General features: G+C 38.5%; 2 protein-coding genes across 15 annotated transcripts in view; one reads left to right on the forward strand and one right to left on the reverse strand.

Moving 5' to 3' along the window:
- Positions 1–21045, reverse strand: part of col12a1b (collagen, type XII, alpha 1b) — a 230408-nt gene that overhangs the window by 177293 nt on the left and 32070 nt on the right. For 8 of the 14 annotated variants that reach the window (XM_073933729.1, XM_073933732.1, XM_017352646.4 and 5 more), the window contains exons 11-13: positions 19148–19426; positions 18793–19068; positions 12745–13017 (exon numbers count right to left, since the gene is read on the reverse strand). The exons of the other annotated variants lie outside the window; for them this stretch is intronic. In XM_073933729.1, coding sequence (XP_073789830.1) covers positions 12745–13017; positions 18793–19068; positions 19148–19426 — 828 coding nt within the window. The remainder of the gene's footprint in view (positions 1–12744; positions 13018–18792; positions 19069–19147; positions 19427–21045) is intronic. 14 annotated transcript variants of the gene reach the window in all.
- The window catches only part of LOC141379466 (uncharacterized), a 275167-nt gene that overhangs the window by 161278 nt on the left and 92844 nt on the right, over positions 1–21045 (forward strand). The gene's annotated exons all lie outside the window — the stretch shown is intronic.

Raw genomic sequence — 21045 nt, forward strand, 5'->3', positions numbered from 1 at the left:
CATCAAAGGTTTTAAGAAAATGCACAATATGACATAAGTGAAGTCATCTTTCACTATTGACGACTTGTTAAAAAAAAATAAATAAATAAATAAATATATATATATATATATATATATATATATATATATATATATATATATATATATATATATATATATATATATATTGCAAGTAGCCTAACTTTTATTTTAAATCTTGAACCTTATTCTTGAGAGAAAAAAAAGACCAATAAAAAGGTCCGAAGCACCAAAGGCAGCCTAGTAAAGTTAATTTTAATAAAAAATTAGGCTGTGTATAAAAATCCAAAATGAGAAAGTTTTCAGGGGTAGCTTAAATAATGTGTTGGTGCTCTTTGTGTAAGGGATTCATCAAAATAAACATCAAAATCAGCCCAAGGCACTCAAAAATGTGGGGAAAAAAAAGCCTTTATTGACATGCTGTTCCTTAACACTGCAGAGGTTACCCTGATGAAGTCAAGTGTTATCAAGACGTGTAGGGGCAGTTTTAGGAAATAGCCATGTCAGTAAAAGCTTTTTGATATTTTTTCTGACATTTTTCAAATGCCTTACTTTTGCTGTTTATACAAATTAGGCTGTTGTTGTTAGATGATTTTTCAAGAGAGGCTAGAAGAAAATCGTGAAGCTCTTTTTTTATATTTGTTTATTATAAATCTTTAGGAAATATTTTGGTACATCAAAAATGGAGGATACAACAAGCTAATCCAACTAAAAATAGTGCTTAAAATGCCACTTATTGGAGTATTTAAACATCATAATTAAATAAAAAATGAGGTGAATAACTGCAAAAATGTCCATGTTTTAAGAAAAAAAGAACCACCCCTTTCACCAGGCTGGCTACGGACCTGTTATTTCAGTTTTAGTTACTTACTAAAGTACATAAGATAAAATGAGAGCAAATGTGTGTACTTTTAGTTGAATGTGATTAGTTAAATGTGATAGTCCTGTTTTTGTCTTTGTTTGTCCTTAATCACAACAAGGATAGAAGAAAAATCAATCATTGAGGTTTGGAAAACACAAAGAGGTTAGTATAGAATAAAATATATAAATATATTCAGTTTTGGGACAACAGTTTCTTTAGTAAATTACTGTCATGATGAAAATATTAAGATGCTAGTACACATGAGAAATATGCTCTGGTTTAAATCAAAATCAGAATAGCTTTGGAGAAGAAGCAGACAACTAAATGCTCGCCAACTTTTTTTTTTTTTCCAAAACAACACAAATCCACACAAAACCATCATAAACTCCATGAAAGACCCCTTCTTAGATGTATAATACTTTTTCAAATCCCTAGCCATTCCTCATTTCTCCATCCTTGTCTTTCTCTCCCTCCTGTTCCATTTCACTCTTTCCTGACACAATTATGAGTCCGCAAGATTTTCATCATTTGGAAACAGCACAACTCGTTGAACATTGTAACTTGGAAGATCTTTGCTCAACATGCGACGCTCATATGTGTTTCTCTGCAGCCCGACAGCAGCACTTTATTTGATTTTGCCTTTAAAGGAGACTTAAAATGAAAATGATCTTTTATATGCAATCAAACATGCAGTTCCATTCAAAAAGCCAATCCAGCTTCCCTGTGTCTTTTATTTGAAGTACATTTTTAAATTGGATTTTTTGAACATTTGTGGTAAATCAACAGAGAGAAGATTTTTTTCAAGCCGACCAATCACAGAGCTTGCGCTACGCGTCACTGCGACATGTAGTTACATTTTTTGAGAGGTGCACGTCAGCGACGCCGACGGCCACAGCGAAGGGCTATGCGTCAGCGCCGTAGCATACGCCTGCGTTTGACGCAGAAGTATAAATCAGCCTTTAGGCATTAGGACTCAAACCGACCACAGGTTGAGCGCCTCCTGCTGGCCTCTCTAACACCACTTCCAACAGCAACCTAGCTTTCCCATGTGGTCTCCCATCCAGGTAATGACCAGGTTCAGCCCTGCTTAGCTTCAGTGAGTAACCGGTCTCGGGCTGCAGAGTGATGTGGCTGTGTTTTTAAAGCAGCAGTCTTTATGTCATGTGGCTACATGGGAAAACTGTGTCTGATGCATTTCTAAAGTGAGTTTGATTTACATCTTTAGTGACATTTATAGCCATAATAAAAGCTCAAGCAGATAGTTTCCCTCAGATCTTGAAAATAAAATCACCAGCAATTGCATAGCCTAAAATTACCGTTTAGTTTGATGGTATAGAAATAAATAGTTTTTGTTTTGTTTGTTTTTTCCAAAATTTGAACCAAAATAATTGAATTAATTGATGTTCTATAATAATAATAATATTTTACCTTTGAGTGAATGTAATTTGTTTCCTTGGGCAGAATAAAAATTTGAAATTCGTAATGAACCGGCAACTCTTCCAACCACAACTCGGTACTGGGAAACACCAGTGGTGTAGTTTTTGCTATACGCACGTATACTCAGTATGCCTACTTTTTTTCACGAGCTGTTTGGGTTTTACAACTTCTGAGGATCAATAGTTGTGTATACCCTTGATACACTCACTTGTTTTGGTTATTAGACTTCCCTAATTTATGTGTATTTGTGTCTCCTTAAACTGTCTACTAAATGTATTTTTAACTTGCATCTTAATCTGTTGCAATAGATGCATTTGTTTAATTTGCACCGTTCCCTGCTCCCTGACAACCGCAGCAGCTGAGAACATTTTGTGAGAATTTTTCGAAGATTACAACAAATCAGCTCAATCATGTCTTGCTGAAACTTTCAAGTAAAATAAAAAACAGCATGGGTGCTCCTTAACACTCCTATATTTCTATTCGGCCCCCCTGGAACTTTTGCGATTACCTCATGAACTGTACAACACTCAATAACCGCCTCTGTACCCTTTAAATTTGACATAATAACAGCGGCAGACTTCCGCTCCTCTGTTATCAAGTCGTTTTTCATATAGTCAGCAAACCACAGCTGTGCAGACCGTGAGCACAAGGTGTGTTTATCGATAGATTGTTGGAATATCTGCATATTATTATGTATATATAATTAGGCTCATACATTTAAATACAGCTCAGTATTATCAGCCAATCTTCGGGTATGCTGGGATCACAATTAGCTAAGCATAATTGAATTGGGATTAAAATGCATAAATTTGTTTAGGTATTTTTAAATGGATAGTTCACCCAAAAAATGAAAATTGTCATCATTTACTCAAGCCTTACTGGTTCCAAACCGGTTTGTTTTTGTTTTTTTGTTTTTTTTGTATTCTGTTTTTTGTATTCTGAACACAAAAGAAGATATTTTGAAGAAAGCTGGACACCTGTAAACATTGACTTCCACAGTTTTTATTTTTTTCTTCTGTGGAAGTCAATAGTTATAAAAATCAATAGATGTTTAATATATATATTATTATATGGCGCGATGCAGCTGGCTCTTAAAGGGAATGGGCGATGAGGCTCTAATTGGTTTATTCTCAAAACACACCTATAACTCATTCAGAAAATAAACTCAACCCTTTTAGACCATGCACCATGGCGCAAAGCGGATTTTCCCGTCCTTAAAGTAGCAAAAACGCGTTCTGACACGCTATGCATAGTGTATGTATCCAAATATATATATATATATATATATATATATATATATATATATATATATATATATATATATATATATATATATATACTTTTAAAATTTGGATTGGGTGGGTAATAGTACACCTTTTTTTTTAGGACTACACCACTGGGAAACACCCATATACTCTCAAAATCACATACATACACTATGGCCAATTTAGTTTATTTAATTCACCTACAGTTTAAGTATTAAAAAAAAAAAAAAAAGTATTTTTAAATGGAGAGTTCACCCAAAAAATGAAAATTGTCATCATTTACTCAAGCTTTACTGGTTCCAAACCGATTTGTCTTTTTTTTTTTTTTTTTTTGTATTCTGTTGAACACAAAAGTAGATATTTTGAAGAAAGCTGGACACCTGTAAACATTGACTTCCACAGTTTTTATTTTTTTTCTTCTGTGGAAGTCAATAGTTATAAAAGTCAATAGATGTTTAATATATATATATATATATATACACACTTTTAAAATTTGGATTGGGTGGGTAATAGTACACCTTTTGTTTAGGACTACGCCACTAGGAAACACCTATATACTTTCAAAATCACATATTCACTATGGCCAATTCAGTTTATTTAATTGACCTACAGCGCATTTGTTTGGACTGTGGGGGAAACCGGAGCACCCGGAGGAAACCCACGCCAACACCGGGAGAACATGCAAACTCCACACAGAAATGTCAACTGGCCCAGCCTGGACTCGAACCAGCGACTTTCTTGCTGTGAAGTGACCGTGCGAACGACTGAGCCACCCATTTTTACATCTGAACCAAAGTTAAATAATCATTGAGGAAAAACTACTAATTTGAGCTACAAAAATAACAGTAATTATTTTAAGCTGATTCAAAGTATCATTTATCATCAGCACATGCTGCTCTGAAATCCAAAGCGGACTCGAGACATACACATGTGGTAGATTTTCCGCAATGTTTTTGATGTTTATCTTCATGTCAATCACAGAGAATGGGGCAGGTGCTGGAAGAGCTTTCGCTTGTCCTCTTCATATGTGTTTTACGCACATCTCTGGAGGTCATGAGCCGGACAGTGACCAGCTTGAACGCATTAAGCATTTTGACAGACGGCAAACAGGAAGAACGATCCTCCTCTGAGAATCCCCAGGTGTTGGAGTACAAAAACACCTTCTGGCCCGTTTGCATGTAGCTGGATGAGTCTTTATTTTAAATGAACGTAATCTGTATTGATTCAATAGGCCAGGTGCAATTATGCAATGAAAATAATGCAAATAAATCCCTCTTATTTAAAATACGAGACAGGTAATGTGTTCCACATGCGTGCGCTTTTGAGTTTACATTTCTATAACTCCTCACATCTCTTGATTCTCTTTTGTGCATATGCAGATGGAAAGCGTTTGCTCTCGTTTTTCATCTTCTGTGAGAGGCTGAAACAAAAACAGATGATTTTAGTTTCACGCTTTTCACCCCGCGACATCACAGACAGCATTATTTGCACGCTGCTTCCATTATTCTAGAAGAGACGAACACAAAGGGCTCTATTTTGACGGTCCATGGGTAGAGCGCAAAACGCAGGGCGCAAACATTTTCAGGGCGTGTCAGGACGCGTTTTTGCTAATTTAAGGACGGGAAAATCCGCTTTGCGCCGTGGCGCATGGTCTAAAAGGGTTGAGTTTGTTTTCTTAATGAGTTATAGGTGTGTTTTGAGAATAAACCAATTAGAGTCTCATCTCCCATTCCCTTTAAGAGCCAGCTGCGTCGCGCCATAAGCGCACTTTGACGTAAAGTAAGTTCACTTTCGCTTTTGCTCTCGTGGATAGGGAAACCTTTACGCACAGACATCAATTAGCCTATAAATAATTAATTTTATTTGTTAAGCGCAAAGATTTGTTTCAAAACTATTTCTAAATTCAGTTCTAATTTCTAGCAAACTAATAAATAAACAATAATAACAAAGTGTGCTCAAAATATTTCCAAATACACCTGCCATGCCCCATATGGTCTAAAATTTGACAGGTGGACAAATCTAAGCTTGTTTTTAATAAAACAAATATAAATATGTATATAATAAATAATACTGCTAATAATAATAACATTATACAAAAGCAAATTGAATGAACTGAAAAAGCCTCCTGAGATGAAGAAAGTAAGGCAGTGGTTTTTAAATCTTCATGTAGGCTAGAAATTAATATGTTTTGTAATATTTTAATCATTTATATTTATATCCTGTATATATATATATATATATATATATATATATATATATATATATATATATATATATATATATATATATATATATATATATATATATATATATATGACCATCAAAAAGAACGCAGCATCTTATTTCTCACAGGACGCGTTCTCTGTCCTTGCGGTCTCCAGAGATCGATTTTCAGAGGACACCTGGCAAGTCCGGTCTCCACAAGAACGCTAGTCTGTTCTCTGCATTGTTGGAATTAAGAAACAGCCAGTGTTTGGGTTGGTGGTGTAATTATGCTACAAAAACCTTGTAATAAACTGCCAGTACATTTTCTGTTATTTTCCAGACTTATTTCTTCATATATTATTTCTTATACTTATACTTTAAACCACTAAATGTCAATAAAAGTTACTTTGTTAAACTGTAAAGTTGTCAAAAAAAATCAAACGATCAAAGTCCCATGATGCAATTCATGACCATAAATAAACAAAGCATTTGTGAATCACAAAATACAGAAACCATTAATTAACTGATTATTTAACAGTGTAACTAAAGAAGATTCGCTGCATAAACAGGTCAATGATTAGCTAAGACCTCCGAATGCATGTAGCATGTGGGACTGTAGAGCTTCTCTGCTCCACAAATGGACACAGCAGGTCATAAACTGAACCAGAGTCCTGCTCAACACACACCTGCATCAGATTGGGGACAGAGCGGAAATTATTCCAGCTCCTCCTTGAGCGTATCCTCTTGGGGTTGCAAAGGAAGGAACAGAGATGTCTAAAGTCTAAAGTGACTGCTCTAATCCTTTGTTCCACAGCAGTTCTGAGAGGCATGGTTCCTGCATTACGTAACTCTCTACATTAAAGTATTTAGTCTCAATGACATCACCATCTCCCAATCTTTAATGTCAGTTTGTAATCAAGCCATAACGAATTTTCCTTTCTGATCAAAGAGTGAAACAGGATGGTTAAACCACTGCATGATCCATTATGAGCTCAACCAACTGCTTATTTAACATTAAACATACCCATAAATGCCTATCTTCAATTTTATAGGCTCAAATCACCTAAAAATCCCAATATCATTTATTTGTTCTATATATTCTTTAAAGCTTATCTAATAGTCTATTATAATGTTGATTCAATCACATAGCTTTTTTTGCTTATTTACATTTAGTCATTTAGCAGACGCTTATAGCAACTTAAAATTGTTACCAAAGTGTTTCTACGGGTGGTTTGTCAAGCCTACTCACCTGTGTGAAGCACATTTCATAACTGCATAGTGTTTTTTGTTTTTGTTTTGTTTGTTTGGTTAGATACGGAGAGATAGTAAGAAAGTTTAAAGTATAAAAATGAGCTGAGCTTTCCAGTTCCATCTGCACTTTTAAGGGACGGCATTCTCGCGCTAAGCTGACCTGTTCATAAACTGGCTTTAGTAACTCTAAATGCTTTTGTTGCATGGAGAAAGTTACTATTGACACCCCAGAGGGCTTCTTTAAAACTCTACAATGACCAAATTTTAATTTTAGGCGTTTTGTCTCTTCTATCATTTCAAGTCTCCAGGTTTTGATCTTTAGTCATCCAATCTGACGCCAAAGGTTCTGTGACATAACATGACTGGAATTCGGTGATTTAAAGTCTTGGGCAAACTTTGCTTCTGGTAATTTCATTATAGAAACTGCAGCCATGTTACTGTAGCTTAAGATTTGGTCCTCTAAAACCCCAGAAGACCCGTGAGCTGTTTATATAGGCTGAAGGAAAGAAGCTTTATAATTGCTTGGCTCTGTTCAACCTATTTGTTTATCCGTTCTGACAAGAGCTAAGGTTGTTAAAAAATGCCCCTAGTCGTTCCAAACACTGCACTTTCTCAACTGATTTAAGAAGAAAAGACACTGAGTTTTATGGCCACATGCTGAATTTGCACAGTTCACTATATAACAACAACAATTCCATATGTTAGCTTTCTTTCTTGAGAAGGAATATGGGAAAATAGCGTGACAGTATTCAGTACTCTCCATATATTATATGGACAGTAGAGAGACAGTATTCTCCATATTGTGGACTCTACTTTGACGGTCCATGCGCAGAGCGCAAAACGCAGGGCGCAAACGCTTTCAGGGCGTGTCAGAACGCGTTTTTGCTAATTTAAGGACGGGAAATCTGCTTTGCGCCGCGGCACATGGTCTAAAAGGGTTGAGTTTATTTTTTTAATGAGTTATAGGTGTGTTTTGAGAATAAACCAATCAGAGTCTTATCTCCCATTCCCTTTAAGAGCCAGCTGCGTCACGCCAAGAGCGCATTTGCTGTTTACAGGACGCAAAGTAAATCTAAGTGGAAAAAATGAGCATTTCACAAGCAAACAGTTAACAGTTTTTTTAACAAAAATCTGTTAAACAGAGCATCTACTGCGTGAGAATGAGAGATAATGGATCTACTTTTACATTCGCTCTTGGATAGGGAAACCTTTACGCACAGACATCAATTAGTCTAAAAATAATTGATTTTGTTTGTTAAGCGCAAATATTCGTTTCAAAACTATTTCTAAATTCAGTTCTAATTTCCAGCAAATTAATAAATGAACAACAATAACCAAGTGTGGTCAAAATTATTTCCAAATACACCTGATATGCCCCATATGGTCTAAAACCTGACAGGTGGGCAAATCTAAGCTTGTTTTTAATAAAACAAATATAAATATGGATATAATAAATAATACTGCTAATAATAATAACATTATACAAAAGCAAATTGTTATGAATGAACTGAAAAAGCCTCCCGAGATGAAGAAGACAAAGCAGTGATTTTTCATATTTATGTAGGCTAGAAAATAATATGTTTTGTAATATTTTAATCCTTTATATTTATATCCTATATCTATTCTTATTATATCCTATATATATCCTTAATATTTACATTTTTTCATATGTAAAGATATTTGTCTATTGCTCTCTTGTGTGTATTAAGCAGTGCGTAAGCGAGGCGTAACTCTGCGCCGGAGTTTAGACCGGGTTAGTTTTGGTCTAATGAAAAATCTATTTTAGTTTCTCAAAATAGCAAAGCGGCAACAGTCCGCCTCAGAACGCCTTCCTTTTTAGACCAGAACGTCTATGGGTGCACATATGAGCGCTAATGCATTTGCTATTTAAACAGCGTAGCGCAACGCCTCAAAACCACTCTTGCGCCAAGCTGAAAGACTTGAAAAGACTGAAAAGACTATTGCGCCGCGTCTTGCGCCACATTGCGCCGGGTGTATGATAGGGCCCATTATCTTTTACAAATGACAGAGGATTAAAATTAACTGGTACTGTGATGCTCAAAAATGTCACAAAAAATAGATATTCAGTTAAAGTCTAATTATTAGGAGGGGGTTAAAAAATCTATTTATTTCTATGAAACCATAAGAATTACCATATTTTATCCATAACCTACTGAAGAGAAAAAATAGTTGTTTATAGTTACTCTATACCAGGGGTGCTCAATCCTGTTCCTGGAGATCTACCTTCCTGTACAGTTCAGCTCCTACCCTGATCAAACCCACCTGAACCAATTAATTAGGACCTGAAATGCACTTGATAATTACAGGCAGGTGTGTTTGATAAGGGTTGCAACTGAAATCTGCAGGAAGGTAGATCTTCAGGAACAGGATTGGCCACCCCTGCTCTATACTATACAGGTGCTACAGTAGCATATAGTTACGAGTTCTATGCGCTTAAGTGGTGACGTGTTGGTAAACGTATGTATAACTGTTTCCGGGTCCAAGCCGCCACTCATTTGAGTTGAGAAATTATTTGTGTATGATCACTTTTAATTCATATCCCACATTAAAGTTAATTTTATACAAAGTCATAGTGTACACGACAATCTCTGGGCTTGCTGCATAACAAATAACAAAATTACCATATTAAAGACACCAAATACCATATTAAAGACACAGCAATAGTGTCAGATGCAGCAGATTGATTTTATAACAATGTGGTGAACTCTCTGGCCCATTTACAGCACTGACATACGTTAATAAAAATTAAACGAAGAATAGACTTAAGTCTATTGGGTGTGTGTGTGTGTGTGTGTGTGTGTGTGTGTGTGTGTGTGTGTGTGTGTGTGTGTGTGTGTGTGTGTGTGTGTGTGTGTGTGCGCGCCACTGCATGCAAGGTGTCTGTATTTATATCCACCTCAGAGGATATTGGGGGTCGCGAGTCACTAGCATTGTCATTTTGGGGGTCGCAGACTGAGAAGTTTGGAAAAGTTTTTCTGTGAAGCCTTGAGTAAAAAATCTGGGTGTTCTCACGATGATGGCTTGAGATTTGATAGACAGATTAACGCAGTGGTAAAATCCTGCTTTTTTCATCTTCAACTCTTAAAAAAAGTCAAACTTATTTTATCTAAAAAATATTGAAAAAAATTATTCATGCTTTCATTGCTTCTAGATTGTAGTGATGGGTAGTTCGGATCATTTTACTGACTCGGATCTTTGAGTCTCGTTCATCGAGATGAACGAATGTTTTTTCCGAGTCATTTCGTTCATTTGGTTCAATTTGCCAAAATGTTATCAAAATGTTACGAATTGCTTCCAAACACATCTACAACTAGCCTAAAAGGTTGATCACACGACAAATAAGTCATAAATAGAGTACTATAAGAAGGAGAAAATAATAATTCAATGTTTACCTGCTCTTTTGTCTATGAAGGTATTGTTGTCTCTTTGCTCAGCTCACCTCTTCATGTCTTCAAATGTCAGTGGTTCGTTCACGTTACACTGACAGTCACATAAAATCTTAACCAATGTGCACAGTGAGAGTCGATAAGAGCCATGATAATTAGTTCACCTTTCGAGTCTTCTAGTTCTTGAGTCGTTCGTTCATCACGTGATAGAATGACTCAAACCCGATGGAGGACTGGAGAGATGAACAGATCAATTTTTTTTCCGGTTCTAAACACATATGATTGGCCTGTGAGGAACGAACGACTCAGACCAGATAGAGGACTCGAGAGATGAATGGATCTATTCTTTTTCCGGCTCTAAACGCATATGATTGACTTCTGCATTTCCGCTATGAATGACTGAAAGACTTGAAATGAACGATACCACCTGCACAAATGTGCACACGTGAGGATGAATGAATCACTCCCTGAGAGGACTCGTAGTTCCCGAGTCATATTGAAGATTCGTTCAAAATTAACGAATCGTCTATGAACGACCTACTAGATTGGACTACTGTAATTCACTATATTATGGGATCAGTCTCTATGCCGCTTACAGTTAGTTCAAAATGTTTCTGCAAGGCTTTTAACAGGTACCAAAAAACATGATCACATCACAACAGTCTTTTGCTCTTTGCACTGGTTGCCATCGTGTCACTTTTTTAAATTGTTCTCTTGGTTTTTAAATCTCTAAATTAGCCTGGTTCCTTCCTACCTGTCAGACCTGTTGACTGAACATTAGCCTGGTCGGTCTCTTCGGTCTTCTAACCAGAGACTGTTATGCATCCCAAAGTCGAGGCTAAAATGCAGGGGTGCCCAGGCTTTCGCAGTAGCTGGTCCTACCTTGTGGAATGCTCTGCCCCTCTGTATAAGGTCTATACCATCTCTGGCTGTTTTTAAATGTAGGTTGGAAACTTACATTTTTGATTTGGCATTTAATCAATGAGAAGTGTTTGTTTTAGCTATAATAATTAACAGTGAGAATTGTTTGTTTTAGCTATAATTTTTTTTATCTTTCTCAGAGTGATTTGTATTGTTCCGCACATTGGTGAACCTTTAGCCAATTACCAGCAATTTTCCGGAAAGGTGTGTATGTGTGAATAGGCCCTTTTTAAAAATACCGGTAAATTCGTTCTGGCTATTTTCCGGAAAGAGAAGTTGTAACATTACCGGTAATTTGCCAGAATGCGGCGCTGTGTGAACGCAGAAGGAAGATTGCCGGAAAAATCACGTGCACGTCTAGAACGTGCTGACATGAGGCATCTGCTTTAGCCAATCAGAACAGTCAGAAGCATTCACGTCCGTGCGGTTTATGAGAATAAAACCCTTTGAATATTTTTCCAGACACATTTAGATGCTAGAAATTAGTCAGATCACTTTTACATGTTCATCTTAAAGCCAACTTTGTAAATAATTATCTATAAGATGCTTATAATAAGCCGTTGTTTGTTGACCTTCAAGCTTTGCTAGTGCCCGTGAAACAGCCCATGAGCGCCAGCACACACACATATCATGTACATCAGGACATGCGAAAGTGTTTCTCTATATGTTTTCATCGAAGTTGTTCTCAATACTGATCCATCCACAGAGTTTGTAATGTAGTCATATGTTTACAAATAGAAGCTCAGCCGTTTAGAGCTCATTTCTGGTGAATGATGTCAGAATTTACCGCTATTTTGGAATGGATGTGTGAATGCTTTTTTCCGGAAAAATTCCGTAACATCCTCGCCTGTGTGAACAGCACTTTTTTTAATTTACCGGTAAAGTCTTTCAGGAAATTTTCCATATATTTACTGGTATTACTGTGTGAAAGGGCTATTGGTTATGTTAAATAGTGCAATATAAGTAAATAAGACATTGACATTGACATTAGCTGCCCTGAATTATTAGCCCGCCTGTATATTTTTTCTCAAATTTCTGTTAAATGGAGGCATGTCATTGTATAACGATGGTTTGTTCTGTTGACAATCAAAAAAAAAAAAAAATGCTTAAAGGGGCTAATAATTTTGACCTTAAATTTTTTTTAAATATTAAAAACTGCTTTCATTCTAGCCGAAATAAAATAAATAAGACTTTCTCCAGAAGAAACAATATTCTAGGAAATTCTGTGAAAAATTCCTCGCTCTAATAAACATCATTTGGGAAATATTTACAACCTTAGATCCTTTACGTACTTCCACACTTTTAATCACATCCCTCACAAAATGACTTAAAGTTTGCATACTTCATAGGGGGATTTTAATATTAAGTGCGTCCATACCTTCCAGTGTGGTTCCCACGCCTTGCAGTGACGCTCCTTGTCCCGAAGAGTAGCGTGCGCTCACAGAGAGGTTATACTCTGTGCCTGGTTCCAGATTTTTCAGCATGGTTGATGTGGTGTCTCCCTTGAGTGTCACCGCTTTTGTCACAGCAGTTATGGTGGACTGGTAGAAAACACTATACTGAAGAACTCTTCCTGGTGCTGCGGCCCAGGACAGCTGCATGGATGACACAGTCTCGTCAGAAACCCGCAGGTCTCTCGGTGAGCCAAGTTCTATTAAATGTAAGGAAAAAAAAGCAGTTAGAAATAAAGTAAATACTAGGGATGTAACGGTATCAGAATTTCACGGTACGGTAATACCTTGGTATGAATGGCACAGTACGGTATTTATTGAATCATTTACAGGAAAAACAAAACTAATGAAAAGACTAGAAAAAAGTGCCAAAAGTGTTTATTTACCTTAGCACTGAACATATCAATGACATACAAATTAGCCATCTATCTGTAAGTTTAGAAACAGGAACTTTTTTCAATTTAGATAACAAAAAACTATTAAACCATGTAAAAAAATAATAATAATAAAGTTTCAATTTAGTATTGTTGAAAACTCGTCACATTCAACATTTAATCACTCACTCACTCAGATAGAGATGGGTTTTAAGGAAAATGATCATATAACTATAATCTGGTAAAAGCTGGGATCTCTGGGCATGTCCCCTGCAACAGAAAATAAACCCTCTCATTTGGGACTGAGGTTTCTGGGACAGAGAGATATGATTTAGCCAAGGTGGACAGCAGTGAGTAACGTTGTGCATTGTTTTTCCACCACTTGAGAGGACAAGCCATGAGTGAGATAGAGGTCTCTTTGCGGTACAAGTCAATGTCTGAATCAATCTAATAAGTGTGCTGTGTTCTGCAGTCCCCATGACTGTTATTAGTGGTATTCCTCGACTTATATTTCCCCACAGCCTGGCAGTGCCTGCATACCGTTTTTTTTCTTTGTCTGTCACCTTTTCTCCTTTCTCGTATCTTTTTAAAAAAGAAACCGAAATGCTTCCACACATCCGATTTAAAACCCGATTTAGGTTTGATCATTTCCAGCTTTTTTTCTTCCCCGCTACTAGCAACACACTCCATTTCTGCATTACTGGATCTGTAGTGACATCAGACGGCAAAGGATGATGGCCACACCTAGGCTGATGGGAATTGTAGTTCCCGCTACCTCCCGTTCGCTTCATTCGCCTGAGCAAACTTTTCTCAGAAATATAGTTTAATTGAGTCATGCGCCTATGGTAATATTAAAAAAATATTACGGTATGACAGTATTTACAATATTGTTACATCCCTAGTAAATACTCTACTTTTTTTTGGAAAACAGGCTCATTTTACAGCTTCCCTTTGAGTTAAACAGTTGTGTTTTACCATTTTGAATCAATTCAGCCGATCTTACCTGAACGTAGTATCAATCGTTGAATCAGATTAGAGTAGTGGTGATAGGGGGTTGCTTGGTGATTTCCAAAAACCAAATACATTTTATTAAACTATTAGAATGACCATATTTGAACCATAATCCACAGAAGATAAAAATAGTAGTTCATAGTTACATTAAAAAGCAACAACATGCAAATAAAAAGCCATCAGCCTTTGAAATTGTTTTCATAGGATTGTGTGTTTACGTTAGATTAACAACACAGTATTGCTGCAGCAGATAGCTCTTATAGCACCAGGTTAAACTTTCTGACACCTTTATGGCAATCAAATACATTAAAAATAAATTCAGACCACAGCTGAACATTAAGGATGATCATAGTGGCGGTCTCCAAAATTAAACCAAGGACAGACTTGTGCTGAAAACATTGTGCCCACCAGTCTCTCACCAGCTGAGATTAATATTAAATTAAACAAATAAACAAATAACTATATAAATCTATTTAAATAATCTGTTGCACTTTTTTGTGTTGTCAATGTGCTCGTGTTTATATAGGCTTATAATTATATAGGCTTAATAGACTAATTCGATGTGAGCAACATTAGTATGTTTATAACCGCCTCGAAAAATGTGGGGGTCGCGAGTCACTGGCATTGCTATTTTGAGGGTTGCGGGCTGAAAACTTTGAGAACCCTTAGATTCATTAGCATCTCATTAAAAAAAATTGCCAAAGAAATTTGATACTTGACTCTACTGTAGTTGCATTGTGTACTAGGACTGACTATTTTGCACTAATGCCGAGTTCAGACTGCATGGTTTTAAGAGTTGTAAAACAAGCCTATTTTAAAAAAAAACAACAACAACAACAAAGTTCTTTTAACCTAAGCCATCAGGTGGAAAAAAAAAGTCTGATCGCAAACGAACGACACCTTTCTCCACAAGTTGAAGAATGTCTTTAGCATGCAGCATGACATAGAATCTGATTAAATAGGAGTGAGAAAACTGTTGACTGAGAGATTTAACACGAGCACCGAAAGTCGTGACCTGTGATTTGTCCTTTGCAGATAATAACAGTAGACAGACTGCAGCTGCATTGCTGTAGGCAGCCATAAAGGCTCCGCTGGCTCATGCTCGGACACTAACTACTCTCAGGATTGATAAAGAACCCAAAGGTTTTGCCTAACCAAACAGACAATCATCGCCAACTCGATGACAGAAATTCAGGGAAACATCCAATAAGGTTTTAGTCAAAATCGACATTGATTTTTCCATTCGCTTAAGGTTCTGGCTGCTTAACCAATCACTGTAAATCTTTAAGCCATTTCTTAAATACCACACCCTTGATTCACCCTCAAGTGATTTGTGAGACTGATGATGTCACAGCTATAAATGCTTAGGAAACATCCAATAGCAATGCCAGAATTTGTGCATGCATATTAAACAACTGATTTTTTGAGAGAGAGACGTTAATAGTTTAATTCGATTGAATGTTTTATGCTAAGCTAAAAGTGCTTCTGTCAGGCCTGGAGATTAACTGAATGGTGTAAGAAAGTGTTTAACTCGAGGAGAGTTGTAAGATGAGCCCATTTAAATAAAAAAAGTTCCATCAGGTGAAAAAAACAAGTCTGATCGCAAGTGAACAACACATTTCTTCCCAAATTGAAGAACGTCTTTAGCATGCTTATTACATCAGAATGAGAGTACAGATCCTAGCTATATTGACCAAGACAACATACTTTACATTTTCTATATATACAATGTACATAACTACCAAAGAATCAAGCTTTGAATATGAAAATTATCGAAACTTTTTTTTAAATATTTGAGCGAGATGCTAATGGTCTAATCCGATTCAATGATCTATGCTAAGCTATGCTCAAGAGATTTGTAAGTCTGATGATATCACAACTATAAATGCTTGGGAAACATCCAATGGCAGTGCCAGAATTTATGTGTATACGTCTTAAATAAACAGTTGATTTTAGGACTGCCAAGTATGTCAATATATATATAATATCGACAAAAGTAAAAGTGTTGTTTCATATTATGTTCGATCGTTTATTTCACGATGTCAAAAAATGCATTGTTTATTGTGGTACTTTTCATAATTTATATGAGCGCAATATTACAAGGCATTACAAGAATACAGACACAAATCGCATTTTATTTAGCAAAATTTTTATTTTTATGTTGGACCTGCAATCGTTAGTCTTGAAAAGTGTTTTCAATTTTGTTTATATTAATTTTACAACGTAAGGCCATTTCAGTCATCATAGAGTAAACATCCGTCATCTTCTCGACAGTGACATGCATCGAAACGAAAAATTTTGGACATCTTCTTGGACACTATGCATGCTTCCAAACAGTTTGCGGCAACTATAAATCGCCCATGTCCAAATTCCTGAGAAAAACTACTCATCTAAAGTAGTTTGAGTATTTTTAATTTGTTACTTCACACCACCAGAGCCGGCACGTCCATAGGGGTGACCTAGGTGGTCGCCTAGGGCGGCATACCTGACACTACCCTCACCACCTACGCCATCAGTTATATCAGCGTCTAGGGCGGCAGAATAGAGAGGGCGGCGTCCCCGATACTACCCTCACCACCCGCACGATCAGTTATATCCGCTGCTAGGGCGGCAGAATAGAGAAGACGGCGTCCCCGATACTACCCTCACCACCCGCGCCCTCAGTTATATTCGCGTCTAGGGCGGCAGAACAGGGAGGGCGGCATCCCCAAAACTACCCTCACCACCCGCGCCATCAGTTATATCCATGTCCAGGGCAGCAGAATGGAGAGGGCGGCATCTGCAACAGTACCCTCACCACCCGCGTCCTCAGTTATACCCACGTCTAGGGTGGCAGAATAGAGAGGGCGGCGTCTGCGACACTACTCTCACCACCCGTGCACTCAGTTATATCTGCATCTAGGGCCACAGAATAGAAAAGGCCATGTCCCCGATACTACCCTCACCACCCGCGCCCTCAGTTATATACGTGTCTAGGGCGGCAGAATAGAGAAGGCGGCGTCCGCAACACTACCCTCACCACCTGCACCCTCAGTTATATACGTGTCTAGGGCGGCAGAATAGAGAAGGCGGCGTCCGCAACAGTACCCTCACCACCTGCACCCTCAGTTATATCCGCGTCTAGGGTGGCATAATAGAGAGGGCGGCGTCCCCGACACTACCCTCACCACCTGCGCCATCAGTTATATCCGCGTCTAGGGTGGCATAATAGAGAGGGCGGCGTCCCCGTCACTACCCTCACCACCCGCGCCCTCAGTTATATTCGCGTCAAGGGCGGCAGAATAGAGAGGGCGGCGTCCGCAACACTACCCTCACCATCTGCGCCATCAGTTATATCCATGTCCAGGGCAGCAGAATGGAGAGGGCGGCATCTGCAACAGTACCCTCACCACCCGCGTCCTCAGTTATACCCACGTCTAGGGTGGCAGAATAGAGAGGGCGGCGTCTGCGACACTACTCTCACCACCCGTGCACTCAGTTATATCTGCATCTAGGGCGGCAGAATAGAGAAGGCGGCGTCTGCAACACTACCCTCACCACCCGCGCCCTCAGTTATATTCGCGTCTAGGGCGGCAGAACAGAGAGGGCGGCATCCCCAAAACTACCCTCACCACCCGCGCCATCAGTTATATCGGCGTCTAGGGCCACAGAATAGAAAAGGCGGCGTCCCCGATACTACCCTCACCACCCGCGCCCTCAGTTATATACGTGTCTAGGGCGGCAGAATAGAGAAGGCGGCGTCCGCAACACTACCCTCACCACCTGCACCCTCAGTTATATCCGCGTCTAGGGTGGCATAATAGAGAGGGCGGCGTCCCCGACACTACCCTCACCACCCGCGCCATCAGTTATATCCGCGTCTAGGGTGGCATAATAGAGAGGGCGGCGTCCCCGTCACTACCCTCACCACCCGCGCCCTCAGTTATATTCGCGTCAAGGGCGGCAGAATAGAGAGGGCGGCGTCCGCAACACTACCCTCACCATCCGCGCCATCAGTTATATCCGTGTCCAGGGCAGCAGAATGGAGAGGGCGGCATCTGCAACAGTACCCTCACCACCCGCGTCCTCAGTTATACCCACGTCTAGGGTGGCAGAATAGAGAGGGCGGCGTCTGCGACACTACTCTCACCACCCGTGCCATCAGTTATATCTGCATCTAGGGTGGCAGAATAGAGAGGGCGGCGTCAGCGACACTACCCTCACCACCCGCACCCTCAGTTATATCCGCATCTATGGCGGCAGAGTAGAGAGGGCAGCGTCCGCAACAGTACTCTCACCACCCGCGCCCTCAGTTATATCCGCATCTATGGCGGCAGAGTAGATAGGGCAGCGTCCGCAACAGTACTCTCACCACCCGCGCCCTCAGTTATACCCCCAACCCTGCTTTCACTTTAGGGTTGAGGGCGGGTTGACCGTCCTTTGCCTAGAGCGGCAGTTCAGCTTGCTCCGTCCCTGCACACCACTTAACTCTATATGAGATTTTTGTCATATTGCTCAGCCCTGAATAGATCAATGTAAACACTTATATCCTATTGTAATAACCCTACAGTCTCATGCCTTCAAAGTAATTCTTAAAATGCTTCCACTCACCTTCTTTGGTTGTTCCATCAATCTGCATTTGAGGCCCAACGCCTGATGGGTATTCAGCTGCCACAGAGACACGGTAGGTAGTAACTGGGTAAAGCTGCTGAAGAACGATGGTGGTTTCAGGGCCGACTGTTGCAGTTTCCAGCAAGCCACTATCCCCTTGGACTGGGATGTATGTGAGTCTATACCGCACCACTGGACCAGGAGCCTCCCTCCACGACACCCGAAAACTGCTGCTGGTCTCTTCTGAAACCTTCAGGTTGGTAACAGATCCTAATTCTGCACAAAAAATAGGTCATAAAGATTTCTCTGTAGAAACTCAAGTGCTAAAATGAATGTGAATAATACAGACACGTACCGTCAAGTGTGGTCTCGTAGCCTGATAGCGGAAAGCTTTCTCCTTTCTCATATTGGGCGTAAACCTTAACCTCGTACTTTGTGACTGGAGTAAGGTGATATAAAACGGTAGTGGTAGAGTCTCCTGGAATGGACACCGAGGTATAACTAGCTTCTGCGTCTGCGTCGGGTTTGTATTGCACCAGATAGGCCTGAACATCCACAGCATCTATTTCCCAAGAAGCTCTGAAGCTCCTGGAAGTCACCTCTGATAACGTCAGAGACCTGGGAGCAACCAGACCTGAAAGGCAAAGCAGAATTGAAGATATGAGGCTTTCTCTTTTGGTTTCTATAAAGAAATGTTAATACTGAATTAGTTTAAATATCAATTCTGACTATTAGTTGTTTATACCAGTCTGTTATTTAGATATTGTCTGATTATTAGTGCTTATAAAGTGCATGTTTTGCAGGATCTTATTTTACATCCCCTATTCAATACCTAAACCGAACCACTACCTTAATAACTGTTAATAAGCAGCAAATTAGGGATTTGTTGAACCAAAAGTCATGATCAATGCTTTATTCAGGGTTCAACGCTAAGGATTTTTTATACAGGTCCGATCAGGCCATTGGTTGAGATTTTTACTTGCCCTGCCAAAATTTTCACTGGCCCCACCAAAAAAAAAACTAAGAAGTTAATAGCTATTTCTTAGCCACATATTCTAAATAATGGCAAAATTATGCCTGTGAATCTAGAATTTAAACATTTTAAATATGTTAATAAATGTATAATGAGCAAAATTCAAGATTTTATGCAAATGAAAGAGCAGTATGAAAAATGTGCTGGTATTTTAATGCAATTCTAAATCATTTTTATAAAAATGGCTTGCCAAACTGACAACTGTTTTTTTTTTTCTTTACAGTTTCTTAATTTTGTTCCCATGTAATTGTCTGCTTCTAAGACTTTAGAAACAGACGTTTTCTTTTAGCCTCATTGTTTAATTTTGCCGCCATGTTACCATCTGTACTGGTTGTTACCAGGTTACAAAAAAAAAAAAAAAAAAAACGTGCTCAACGTTACTGGCCGATAGGGGCCAGTAACAATCCTGTCTACTGTCCCGAGTGTCTTTCACGCTGGCCCTGGGCCACCGGGCAGTCCTTATTGTTGAGCCCTGTTATTAATAGTGAGAATTGTACTTTAGGCAAGGCAAGGCAAGGCAAGTTTATTTATATAGCACATTTCATACACAATGGCAATTCAAAGTGCTTTACATAAACAAGAATAAAAGAAACAAGTAAAATAAAAATAAAAACAAATAATAAAAATGCGTAAAAACAAAACAAAACATAAAAACAGGTAAAATGTGATATAAAAGAATGAAGAAGAAGAGAAAAACATGATAGTGCAATCTGTCGGACGCAGCACAGTGCTCATTCAGTAAAGGCACAGCTAAACAGATGTGTTTTCAGTCTTGATTTGAATGTGCCTAATGTTGGAGCACATCTGATCATTTCTGGAAGCTGATTCCAGCAGCGAGGGGCATAGTGGCTAAAAGCCGATTTACCCTGCTTTGACTGAACTCTTGGAACTTCTAGTTTATATGATCCTAAAGATCTGAGTGATCTGTTAGGTTTGTATTCAGTGAGCATATCTGTGATGTATTCAGGTCCTAGGCCATTTAGTGATTTATAGACCAGTAATAATACTTTAAAATCTTTAAAATCACTTTACATAAAGTGTGACCAAAATATTCAAATACCAAGCTATTGTTTGACATTAAAAGACCTTAAATGCAACATAACTACTAGTTTTTAGTCCTCGCTTTCTTTTTATTCTGGTTACATTTTTTTATTTATTTATTTTTTGACAGACTGTTAAATAATTTGCTTTGTGATCCAAAAATGAAGCCAGATTTCGAA

Source organism: Danio rerio, chromosome 20 (genome assembly GCF_049306965.1).
Source record: "Danio rerio strain Tuebingen ecotype United States chromosome 20, GRCz12tu, whole genome shotgun sequence".
Classification (NCBI taxonomy): domain Eukaryota; kingdom Metazoa; phylum Chordata; class Actinopteri; order Cypriniformes; family Danionidae; genus Danio; species Danio rerio.